The following is a 13,524-nucleotide window of genomic DNA, read 5'->3' as shown; positions in this document are numbered from 1 at the left end:
CCCTAATCTTTTTCACTACCAAGTTTCTTTTGCTCCCACTTCAGAAAGTAGCCTGAAGATAAGACAAAAGACAACTATGAAGAGAAGAGTGAGAGACTAACCATTATGTAGAGAACAGGGCCGAAAAGGGTGACAAGGGTATGAAGGAAGAAAGTACAAATGCAGAAAGAATGATGAGTAAAGTAGACAAAATTAAATGGCAAATATTAACCAGCTCCCAATTTAACATCTTGGTTTACTTTAAAGATTTTTTTTTTTAAGAAATACCATCTTAAAAATATTGCAATCACATGTACCAGTTTTTGTGTACAGTATCAAACATATTTTTAGTTTTTGACTCTAGAGGGGCATCACCCGGAGGAGGCTCGAGAATTCTGCAACCAGGAAAGGATATCCCCAAACACTTAAATTAGAATAGAGAAATTCCCAGCTGTGAGATGGATGCAACAGAAATGCAAGCAAATATTTATTTGGCTAAATTATTCAGTTAAATAAACAACTTTCAAAGTTCCAGTAATGCTATATTGGCTTTGTACTAGCAGGAGGAAAAATAAAAATATTAAAAGATATTGAAGGGACCAGAGAGAGAACTCAGCCACACACAGCACCGCATACAGTAAGAGCAGAAGTTTTATCTGGGGCCAAGCAGTAACCGGTATCATTGAGCAACTTGAAACAGTCCAATTCAAAGTCTCCAGATTCCCATCCAACACTGGTAATTAAATGACCAGTTCTCATAGTAGTGTAAGAAAGTGTTTGTATCAGCGTTGAGAGACAGGGATTCAGCAATCAGATTTTGTGTCTGAACTACAAGCTTTGTACTATACCTTATATGGTGTTAACAATACTGTGATTTCTGTAAGTACAACCCCGGATAATACATACATGGCTTGTTTGTGCTTACACATAATACCGATTAGTAACATAGCATAACACTTGTTATTCTTGCTAACTGCCTCTCACTAATGAGTGATGATCTCTAGCACTACCCATTTGGCAGTTTTGAAGTCGGTCAAGGGGTAAGTTGAGGAGGTCAATAACTGACCCCTTCATGTCTTCACACACTTTTGAGGAAAACAACTTCTGCTCAAAACCAGTTGGTACCAGAATGATAGGACTATACTATGTGCCAGGTATTTTACATATCCCCCACTGAAGAACATTTGAAAAATGCAACTGTGAAATCATTCATGAAAACCTATGGAAAAGTAGTGGAAACATTCTGCCACAGACATTCAGGAATTTGAGAGTACATAGAATAGTAGACTGCCATGTCCAAATTAAAGCAAAACCACACCTCAGAAACTAAAAAGCTTCCACAATTAAGGATCATTCTGCAAATTCATTCTGCATGATTAGCAGCATAGTAAAAATATACCAGAATATAACATGAAGACAGGATAAGGCCCAGGTAGGAAGAGAGGTTTATCACCTAGTTGGGAATACTGGGACAAGCAAGGCTGGGTGAGTCAGCTGCTGCACTGAGCTGAAGAGAATACAGTACCAAAGAGTGCCTGACCTGCCTCATCAGAGCTGAAGCCAAACTGTAGCCAAGAGGCTGGTTGTATTATGTGATGTCCTTGCTGCTACAGAGGATGAACCATATGGCTGCCTAAGGAGATCAGACTATTTTATTTATATATATATATATAAGTACATAAGTACATAAGTAGTGCCATACTGGGAAAGACCAAAGGTCCATCTAGCCCAGCATCCTGTCACCGACAGTGGCCAATCCAGGTCAAGGGCACCTGGCACGCTCCCCAAACGTAAAAACATTCCAGACAAGTTATACCTAAAAATGAGGAATTTTTCCAGTCCATTTAATAGCGGTCTATGGACTTGTCCTTTAGGAATCTATCTAACCCCTTTTTAAACTCCGTCAAGCTAACCGCCCGTACCACGTTCTCCGGCAACGAATTCCAGAGTCTAATTACACGTTGGGTGAAGAAAAATTTTCTCCGATTCGTTTTAAATTTACCACACTGTAGCTTCAACTCATGCCCTCTAGTCCTAGTATTTTTGGATAGCGTGAACAGTCGCTTCACATCCACCCGATCCATTCCACTCATTATTTTATACACTTCTATCATATCTCCCCTCAGCCGTCTCTTCTCCAAGCTGAAAAGCCCTAGCCTTCTCAGCCTCTCTTCATAGGAAAGTCGTCCCATCCCCACTATCATTTTCGTCGCCCTTCGCTGTACCTTTTCCAATTCTACTATATCTTTTTTGAGATTCGGAGACCAGTACTGAACACAATACTCCAGGTGCGGTCGCACCATGGAGCGATACAACGGCATTATAACATCCGCACACCTGGACTCCATACCCTTCTTAATAACACCCAACATTCTATTCGCTTTCCTAGCCGCAGCAGCACACTGAGCAGAAGGTTTCAGCGTATCATCGACGACGACACCCAGATCCCTTTCTTGATCCGTAACTCCTAACGCGGAACCTTGCAAGACGTAGCTATAATTCGGGTTCCTCTTACCCACATGCATCACTTTGCACTTGTCAACATTGAACTTCATCTGCCACTTGCACGCCCATTCTCCCAGTCTCGCAAGGTCCTCCTGTAATCGTTCACATTCCTCCTGCGACTTGACGACCCTGAATAATTTTGTGTCATCGGCAACCCCAACGTTCTGAAGCCTCCACGGAAGTTGAGGCGCCCGAGATATCCGGTGTGCCCTGGAGTGTCTGCACCGCTCTCGCATCAAAACTTCATGACGTCAAGGGCGGAGCTATGACACTTGAGGGCCGAAACGGAAACGCCACAGCGAACAAGGCAAGTATCTCGGAGGGAGGGGGCCCCTTGCTAGCGCCCGTTTCATTGCGCTCAGAAACGGGCATTTTTTCCTAGTATATATATATATATATCCCACATTTTCCCACCTATTTGTAGGCTCAATAGAACGTACACATCATTTTACAGCACATGCCTCAACTCTGGTTGTTTCTGGAAACTTGACAGTGGTTCAGGGTCATGAGCTGGAACAAGCAGTCAATGTTTCCATGAAAACCTTTCAGAATTGGTTATTGTAACCACTTTTTACCAACTTTAGTATTTAGGAAATACTTGGATTTGTTAGCCCAGGTCTTTCTGAAGAGATGGAAGAGAGGCCAGAGGTGAAGAACCAGATGGAACTGAGCTGAGGATCTAGTGGGTATTGTTTGGTATTTATAGGCTGCCTAGTGCTGGAAGTGATCTTGTCTTTTCCGGATAGTGTTGGAGCAGTGAGTGGGGCAGGGATGGGGGAAGTAAGCTGCTGGAAGGATTCAAGAGGAATCTGCCTGTTTTATAAATACTAGGATTGCCACAAAAGAAATAAGTTCTTGCCTGTAATTGGGCAATATTTTTTTCAAATATTTGATAGTTTGTCATCAGATTAATAGATTTCTTCATCTTCACTTTATCTAATTAGTTCTACAAATGAAGATGTTCTGAATGATGCTTTGACCTACTTGCTATTCTTCTATAATCTAGAGCAGGGGTAGGCAACTCCGGTCCTTGAGAGCCGCAGGTCAGGTTTTCAGGATATCCACAATGAATATGCAGGAGATAGATTTGCAATCACTGCCTCCATGGTATGCAAATCTATCTCCTGCATATTCATTGTGGATATCCTGAAAACCTGACTTGCCTCTGGCTCTCGAGGACCGGAGTTGCCTACCCCTGATCTAGAGCATTGTGAATTAGAAGTTGAAACTGCTGTTGGTTTTAAATAGATGGTGTGTTCATTGACTTTATATCTATTTGCAAGCATCATTAATCATGGACAAAAAAAATCATTTTATGGACAGGTATTAGAAATAATGGAATTATTGGTTGTCTGGAGAGTAGGACCAGAATGGAGAGTGGAAGGTAGCAGATTGGGCTCAAGGATGGACATACAAGAACATCATATTCAGCAGAGATTATAAGTACAAAGTAAAATGAAGGAAAGTGAAAACAGACCCCCCCCCCCCTTCTAAATTTGAAAGATTGTCTCTGGGCTGTCTCAATGCCAGTGCTGCATGTTTTGAGATAGTCTGTGGTTGGAATTCCATATGGGACCTTTAATACCTGGGACCTACTACCTCTTAAATGCTGTAGAGGCAGTGATCATTGCCCTTGGTGGGGGAGGGGGGAGGAAAAGATGTGGTCAATGATGCTTGGAGGTTGGATATTGAGACCATGCTACATCAGACTAGTAACAGTGGGAGCGTTGTGAATGAAGACTCATGGTACCAGAATTCTAGCCCTTGTTTTAACTAAGCTTTTTTTTTTTTTTTTTTTTTTTTTTTTATTTCTTTATTTATCACTTTTAACATTTTAATTCAAGTACAATTCTTGAAATCAGCAAAGATGACTATTAATCATTCATAACATAAAATAATTTTTTCATCAAAGAAAAGGAAAATCTTGATCTATTTCTCATCTTTAGTCCACAATATGGAGGCATTATATACTATATATCAGGAAAATTATATTTAATAACATCTAAGAAAAAGGTGGCTGAGCAAAAAGTCCGAGTATATACTTTATGGCGTAGAAGTTATTACAGGTCCCGGTAATGAAATGGGTGAGCCAGGTAACTTAGAGTCCAAAAAAAAATTAAGTTGTTTAGAGTCATAAAATATATATTTAACAGAATTTAACTTTATAACACATTTGCAGGGAAAATTTAACCAAAACATTGCTCCCAATTGCAATGCCTTGGGGCGAAGTTTGAGAAATTCCTGTCTTTTCTTCTGCGTTACCTTTGAGACGTCTGGATACATTCTTATATTATAACCAAGGAAATTCTGTTCTCTATGCAAAAAATATTGTTTTAGTATCCAGTCTCTATCTGGTTGTAGAATAAATGTAACTTTGAGTGTTGCTGACGTAAGTCCCACCGTATCATCTTCTATCATTTGTGTTAGATTTACATCCCCAGTTTCTGCTGGGGGAATTACTCTTTCAGAATCTCTCTTCAAAAAAGACGTTACATAAAATATCTTTGATATAGGAGGATATGACTGTTCGGATACTTTCAATACTTCTGTAAGGTATTTTTTAAAAGTAATGAGAGGTGAGATAGACAGCTGTTTTGGAAAATTTAACAGTCTAAGAGTATTAGAACGTTGATAATTTTCAAGCATCTCAACCTTATTTTGTAAAAGTATATTTTCTTTAACTAAGCTTTTTAAAAAGGAGGAACTACCAGGCTGAGAGGTTTCGTTGGCATGTTTACATACAGTGGTAATAGAGGCAAAATTGTTGCCCACCTTTCCTGATAAACTTCATTTTCTTGAACACTTTAATTCAGCAAACATCACCGCATTCTCTTAAACAAAGATACCAACTGTTGGATAGTTTTGATTTGTCTTATATTCCAGTCTGCATTAAAGTACTCTGTATCCCCTTCCTACCAGCAGATGGAGGGTAGAGAACCTGATGTCTTCCAGTGACAATCACCAGTATTCTATACTAAAAAGCCAGAACACAGTAATTCAAATTTTTGTCAAAGCTAAGCAAACTTGCCAGATGTCCTGTAGTTTGTACTTTCTTAATATGGAAGCCATTTTAACATTTGGATGCATTTTCAAGCCTGTAGCAAAAGTCCAAAGTACAGTATCTCTCTGGGTCTCTGCCAAATACTTGTGACCTGTTCTGGCCACTGTTGTAAGCAGGATACTGGGTTAGATGGACCATTGGTCTGACCCAGAATGGCTATTATATGTACAAGAGTGCTCTGAGGGGGGGGGGGGGGGGGGAGGCTCCAAGGGTTTTTCTGGATAAGCAATAACCACTCCCTCCTGAAGCAGTGGAGAAGTATTGGTGGTTCCCCAAAGTGGACACCCTGGTCAAAAATGTGACCAAGACCACCACCATCCCTGTGGAGGGCAGTTCAGCCCTCAGGGAGATGAAACAGCAGTTCAAGCAGGCCTTCACCTCTACAACAGGCATTCAGGCTGCTAGATTTGCAATATTATTCTTTACCACCTTAGAAACTATCCCCAAGTTGCACAACTTGTATACATTGTGTAGAACAGCATCAAACAAGTGTGCCGCATTTAGCACTTAGCCCTAAGTCTTCAGTAGCTTCATCACAGAAATGTCATACTCTACATAGGTGACCGCAGATAAAGACCTGCATGGTCCATCCAGTCTTGCCCAACAAGATAACTCATCAGATAAAATATGTGAACTACATATGTAGACTTGATATGTTCCTCTGATTAAGACCATGCTGCCCGGGGAAGTGGCAGAGACCGTGACAGAATTCAAAAATAGCTTGGTTAAACACAGGATCCCTAAATAGAGGATAGAAGCAAAACAAAATTCCTCATTGGTGTTTTGTTTGGATTTGGCAGGAGTGGTGCTTAGATGGCAGTTCCAGTAGTCAGGAAGTAAGGCCCGTATTTGACAGACTTCTATCATCTGTGTTCTGTAAATGCCAAAGACGAATCGGGATCAATTATGCGTATTTTATCATATTTTGCATGTGGATTCTATGTGTCTTAATGGGGAAGGGGAAATTGGCAATAAAATGTTAGCAATATTGTTTAATCATGTAATTGATAGGGATGTAGCATAGTCACATTCATTAATAAAACGTTTTTAGACTATTGGCATGGTGTTGTGGTATTCCAAAACTGCAGTGTAACAAAGAGAAGGAACAAAGCACACAAAGTCCAAGCAAAAAAAAAAAAAAAACAGCACAAAGAGCCTTTAAAAACAAAAGGGACACAGTGCTTATATAAAAATTTTTTAATAATCCAAATTTGATTGAAGGGAGACCCGACACGGGCCATGTTTCCGCACCTGCTTCAGGGGTCTACATAGAACACAGTATAATAAACATTCAAAATTAGATTAAAAATGCTGACATAATCAACTTAAATATATACATATAAATACAAAAGTGTTTAAATAACAAAAAAGGAACCACAAGGGAAACAGAAGTTATACTATATCTTTAAAAATTATACTATTTTAAAAAAAAACGTGTGTGTGTATATGTATATATATATATATATATATATATTTTATTTTTTTTTTTTGTTACATTTGTACCCTGCGCTTTCCCACTCATGGCAGGCTCAATGCGGCTTACATGGAGCAATGGAGGGTTAAGTGACTTGCCCAGAGTCACAAGGAGCTGCCTGTGCCTGAAGTGGGAATCGAACTCAGTTCCCCAGAACCAAAGTCCACCACTAGGCCACTCCTCCACTCATTCACATTTATATATATATATATATATATATATATATATATATATATATATATATATATATACAGTGGGGGAAATAAGTATTTGATCCCTTGCTGATTTTGTAAGTTTGCCCACTGACAAAGACATGAGCAGCCCATAATTGAAGGGTAGGTTATTGGTAACAGTGAGAGATAGCACATCACAAATTAAATCCGGAAAATCACATTGTGGAAAGTATATGAATTTATTTGCATTCTGCAGAGGGAAATAAGTATTTGATCCCCCACCAACCAGTAAGAGATCTGGCCCCTACAGACCAGGTAGATGCTCCAAATCAACTCGTTACCTGCATGACAGACAGCTGTCGGCAATGGTCACCTGTATGAAAGACACCTGTCCACAGACTCAGTGAATCAGTCAGACTCTAACCTCTACAAAATGGCCAAGAGCAAGGAGCTGTCTAAGGATGTCAGGGACAAGATCATACACCTGCACAAGGCTGGAATGGGCTACAAAACCATCAGTAAGACGCTGGGCGAGAAGGAGACAACTGTTGGTGCCATAGTAAGAAAATGGAAGAAGTACAAAATGACTGTCAATCGACAAAGATCTGGGGCTCCACGCAAAATCTCACCTCGTGGGGTATCCTTGATCATGAGGAAGGTTAGAAATCAGCCTACAACTACAAGGGGGGAACTTGTCAATGATCTCAAGGCAGCTGGGACCACTGTCACCACGAAAACCATTGGTAACACATTACGACATAACGGATTGCAATCCTGCAGTGCCCGCAAGGTCCCCCTGCTCCGGAAGGCACATGTGACGGCCCGTCTGAAGTTTGCCAGTGAACACCTGGATGATGCCGAGAGTGATTGGGAGAAGGTGCTGTGGTCAGATGAGACAAAAATTGAGCTCTTTGGCATGAACTCAACTCGCCGTGTTTGGAGGAAGAGAAATGCTGCCTATGACCCAAAGAACACCGTCCCCACTGTCAAGCATGGAGGTGGAAATGTTATGTTTTGGGGGTGTTTCTCTGCTAAGGGCACAGGACTACTTCACCGCATCAATGGGAGAATGGATGGGGCCATGTACCGTACAATTCTGAGTGACAACCTCCTTCCCTCCGCCAGGGCCTTAAAAATGGGTCGTGGCTGGGTCTTCCAGCACGACAATGACCCAAAACATACAGCCAAGGCAACAAAGGAGTGGCTCAGGAAGAAGCACATTAGGGTCATGGAGTGGCCTAGCCAGTCACCAGACCTTAATCCCATTGAAAACTTATGGAGGGAGCTGAAGCTGCGAGTTGCCAAGCGACAGCCCAGAACTCTTAATGATTTAGAGATGATCTGCAAAGAGGAGTGGACCAAAATTCCTCCTGACATGTGTGCAAACCTCATCATCAACTACAGAAGACGTCTGACCGCTGTGCTTGCCAACAAGGGTTTAGCCACCAAGTATTAGGTCTTGTTTGCCAGAGGGATCAAATACTTATTTCCCTCTGCAGAATGCAAATAAATTCATATACTTTCCACAATGTGATTTTCCGGATTTAATTTGTGATGTGCTATCTCTCACTGTTACCAATAACCTACCCTTCAATTATGGGCTGCTCATGTCTTTGTCAGTGGGCAAACTTACAAAATCAGCAAGGGATCAAATACTTATTTCCCCCACTGTATATATATATATATATATATATATATTTTTTTTTTTTTTTTAAATAAATAAATTAAAGAAGGAAACTCACCACACCAATGACAAGGAGGCTTATACAGACAAATTCAGTGCATCTGTTGACTTGCAAAGATGTCTATAAATATGTGTCTTTTTAAAAAAGTTTGGTTACAAATAATGCTTACAAAATTGAACTACAAAAACATAAAATTCATGTAAAAGAGCTTTAAAACGATTATGGGTGAACTTGTGAAGTATAAAATATAAGCTAAATTGAACGGTATAAATAGCACTTATGAATATTAATTATAAAACAAGTGTTATATAAAAAGATGTTCATTGCTAGTTTAACAATTATATATGAAACGAGATAAGATACACAAAATATAAAAAGTGGTAAAAAGGATGACAACTTCGGCAGTGAATCATATTGAAGATCATAAAAATATGTAAATGCATTACGGACTACTTCATTAGTAGATCCAATTTAAAACAATGTGCAAACTGAACTTGATTATTAAATGCGTACAGAAAAAACAACGATCTTGTTAGAGCTGGTTTATATATATATATATATATATATATATTTATAAACAGAAAAACGAAGGGGCAAGTAGCTTGTGAACAAATGAACAAATATCAGGACATGGACGCCAATGACTAAATGTTAAAAGATTATATATGTATATTTATAAAAATACTGACAAGTCACATATATAATCTTTTAACATTTAGTCATTGGCGTCCATGTTCTGATATTTGTTCAATTTGCACATTGTTTACTGCATCATATAACTGCTTATATGTAGTTGGCATGGGAGCAAATTGCCAACTACCCTATTTGTACATGCCACTCTCCATATCAATGATATCGCAAAGTGGAGGATGCGGCTCTAGCTGCTTTGTTGGGCAGACTGCACTTTAGGCTTTTATCCACCATCTATGTTGACTGTTATGCTACTATGATCCTGTAACCTGCTGGATTGAAGATAATATATTAATTCTCCTTTTGAGGTCGGACTGACCTGGCCTTCCCAACCCTTCTCCATCTTAACTTCAGTGACAATGGAAGAGATATTTTATATAGTCCTCTTGAATCTACCCTAAGAGTGAACAGAGCTGTCATTAGGTCCATTTAATATCTAGCCCCATTGCCTTGTTCACTGTCTCTGCTGTGGAATTAAACAAGCCCAGTTTCTTACAATGCATTTTTGTGTTCACTGTGGTTGGAGTTGAGTTAGAGGTGACTCTCTTTTTTTTTTTTTTTTTTTTTTTAGAGAAAATTAAAAAAAAACCACTTTTTTAACTGGCAGAAATGCTATATTACCTGTCATTTTGTTCAAAACACTCTGGTAAAATTCTTGGACACAGCCCTCAAGGTTGTCTGAATGGCAGTGCTGAATTGAAATGGCACATTAACTTTTTGTGTACACTTCTCTGGCTTTGATCTTTGTATATATCCCTGTCTTGGGTGGCTGCCACTAGTACAACGTACACTGACGGGTAATAAAATGCTTTAAAAATAAATTATTTTAAAACCCTGATACAGTCTGGAAGGGATTCTTGCACTTTAGTAGTTGAAACATGGTCTGTCTTTGGCAGCAAGCATGGACTCTAAAGGTAGCTGTCAAAGACTAGACCTTTAGCTTTTGGAGTATGTCTTTGAATTAAACTCTCACTTCGTCTTATTTGCTTTTGGTTAGAAATGTGTAATTGACTATGGATCATTTTGTAAGGTTTCTCTGCAAGCTATCTCATTTAATGTATCTATCTTCTCTTTGAAGGGAACACTGCATTGCATGACTGTGCTGAATCTGGAAGCCTGGACATCATGAAGATGCTGCTCAACTATGGTGCCAAAATGGAAAGAGATGGCTATGGCATGACACCACTTCTTTCAGCCAGTGTGACTGGCCACACAAACATCGTGGACTTCCTGACCCAGCACCCACAGACTAGCAAGACAGAGCGCATTAATGCTTTGGAACTCCTGGGAGCAACTTTTGTAGACAAAAAGCGAGACCTCCTTGGAGCTTTGACATATTGGAAAAGAGCTATGGATATGCGGTATACTGATAGGACTAATGTCATCAACAAGCCTGTGCCTCAGGCATTAATAATGGCTTATGATTATGCCAAGGAAGTAAACAGTACAGAAGAGCTGGACAACCTCATTGCAGATCCTGATGAGATGAGAATGCAAGCCCTGTTGATCAGAGAGCGTATCCTTGGCCCTTCCCATCCCGATACATCATACTATATCAGATATAGGGGTGCTGTTTATGCTGACTCTGGGAACTTCAAGAGATGCATTAACCTGTGGAAATATGCTTTAGATATGCAACAGAACAACTTGGACCCTCTAAGTCCAATGACTGCCAGCAGTTTGCTCTCCTTTGCTGAGCTGTTTTCCTTCATGCTACAAGATAGAGCAAAGGGTCTTCTTGGCACTACAGTTACATTTGATGACCTCATGGGAATATTGTGCAAAAGCGTCTTTGAAATAGATCGGGCTGTCAAGCAAACCACATGCTCACCTGACCAAATACAGCTGAACAAAGCACTCTCCATCATTTTGCATCTAATTTGTTTGCTGGAGAAAGTGCCATGTAGTCCAGAGCAAGACCATCTGAAAAAGCAGACCATCTATAAGTTTCTTAAGCTGTATCCCAGAGGAAAGAACAACTTCAGTCCTCTTCATCTTGCTGTGGACAAAAATACCACATGTGTTGGTCGCTACCCTGTTTGCAAATTCCCATCTCTGCAAGTGACTGCTATCTTGGTGGAATGTGGGGCAGATGTCAATACCCGAGACTCTGACAATAATAGTCCCTTGCATATTGCTGCACTTAACAACCATCCAGACATTATGAATCTCCTTATCAAGTCGGGCTCCCATTTTGACTCCAAAAATTCTCACAAACAAACTCCTATTGATTTGCTGGATGAGAAAGAGATGGCAAAAAATTTGATCCAGCCTATCAATCATACAACTCTGCAGTGTCTGGCTGCTCGTGTCATTGTGGAACATAACCTCCATTACAAAAAACAAATCCCTGAGAAGATGGAGAGCTTTGTCTTGCTTCACAGATGATGGTGGACTCTTGAAGTATAAGTTGGTGACAGTGGCTGTTCATTACTCAAGCACTATTTTTGGTGACACACCAGCGATCATTCAGCTTGAAAATACACCATGCTTCAACATGGCTCCAGCATTCTTCACGTTCAGGGCTTGCAGCATTGGTTGCACAGTATTTTAATGAGTATGCCATATCATATCTTGTTTTGTGGATTACTTAGAAGTGTAATGCCATATACAGACTCCTAAAAATGTCTGCCAAAGGCCTGTGTACGCTGGGTGTGTGGGCTGCTTTTGTTGGGGGGGGGGGGGGGGGGGGGCGATTGTATGGGATTTGTGTTCATTCTTCCTTCTTTCAACATTCAGCAGTTTTTAAATCTCCCCAATCTGGATTCTGCACCAGATAACTTTGTTTTCCTGTTAGCTTCTGCATCCCAACTTCAATTATAATGTGGACCATTGCTAGTTCTGTGGACACCTAAACGTTTGCAGTTACCATAAGTGCTTTATCTTCTCTATGCACTGGCTTAACCATGACTGTTGTGTGTCAGCATATTTCTATGCAGCAGTTGGGCAACTTAGACTGGAACTGTTTTTTTTTTAGATGTTGGAGCTTTCATTTACTGAGAACAAGTCACAGCATGACAATTCCAGAGACACATTTTGTCTAATAGCTATTCTGTTTAAAGCTGTATTGCTTTTGTTTACTTCTCTGGTATTGTGCGCTAAATCTGGGGTTTCTGTCCTACAAATTCTACCCAGTATTTTGCTCAGTCCAAGTGCAGCATAAAGAGGAAAGCCTTATAGACTAGCAAACCTAGCGGTACTTTGTGCTGTGTATGGGTTAAATATGGAGTTCAAACCCTGATGTGGGTGTACAATTTAGGTGGGAAACTTTTACGATGCAGAGTGAAAGTAGGTACCATTCTAACTTCATAGGAGCACCTTAAAGGATGGCTGTGCTACGATTAAACTTGAGCTAAAGTACGACACCCCATTTTCTAGAAAGCGTTTGTGTCCTGGCACCAAATGTTCAGTCATCCATGCCCTTCTATTTGGAGATGATTTGTATTTTTTTTTTTTTCAAGTATTGCTTTAACAAAAAAAAAAAAAAAAAACTTGTGCTCACAAATCTGCTGATTTTTTAAAGACAACCATTAAAAAAAAATATCATATACTATGTTCAAATAACTTTGCTATTATGACAGAAAGGGCTCTTTAAGCTCCATATGGAAAAAAAAAAAAGTGAAGATTACAAAAAAGATTCAGGTTACTATAATTCAGCACTTTATTGTTGATTGAGAATACAGTTTCTTATGGCATATTAGCCTAACAAATGTCTTAAAATGTTCTCAATAAAAAGTTACACTTGGCTTATGACTGATTCCCGTTGTGTTTCAGATCAGGTTGACATTGAGCTTCATGTCCTAGCTCATTCCAGAGACTGCTAGTACTTGTAGGTCCACTGTCAGCTGAGGTACTGCGATGTACATTAATGGAATTAAAATTAATTTTTTTTGTCAAGTAAAACTTTGGTATTGGGGATGTGTTTGTAATTTGACTTTTCAAAGCAGTGGTATATTT

At 39.7% G+C, this 13,524-nt stretch overlaps 1 protein-coding gene across 1 annotated transcript in view; it reads left to right on the top strand.

The window, feature by feature from the left end:
• The window catches only part of FEM1C (fem-1 homolog C), a 32,303-nt gene extending 18,986 nt beyond the window's left edge, over positions 1 to 13,317 (top strand). Inside the window, exon 3 of the mRNA XM_030193501.1 lies at positions 10,646 to 13,317. Within this exon, the coding sequence (XP_030049361.1) occupies positions 10,646 to 11,955 (1,310 nt within the window). The 3' untranslated portion in view covers positions 11,956 to 13,317. The remainder of the gene's footprint in view (positions 1 to 10,645) is intronic.
• Positions 13,318 to 13,524: the final 207 nt, after the last annotated feature.

This window comes from Microcaecilia unicolor, chromosome 2, assembly GCF_901765095.1.
Source record: "Microcaecilia unicolor chromosome 2, aMicUni1.1, whole genome shotgun sequence".
In the NCBI taxonomy this organism is placed as follows: Eukaryota; Metazoa; Chordata; class Amphibia; order Gymnophiona; family Siphonopidae; genus Microcaecilia; species Microcaecilia unicolor.
The sequence above is the reverse complement of the archived record's forward strand: the minus strand, read 5'-3'. Positions and strand labels throughout refer to the sequence as shown.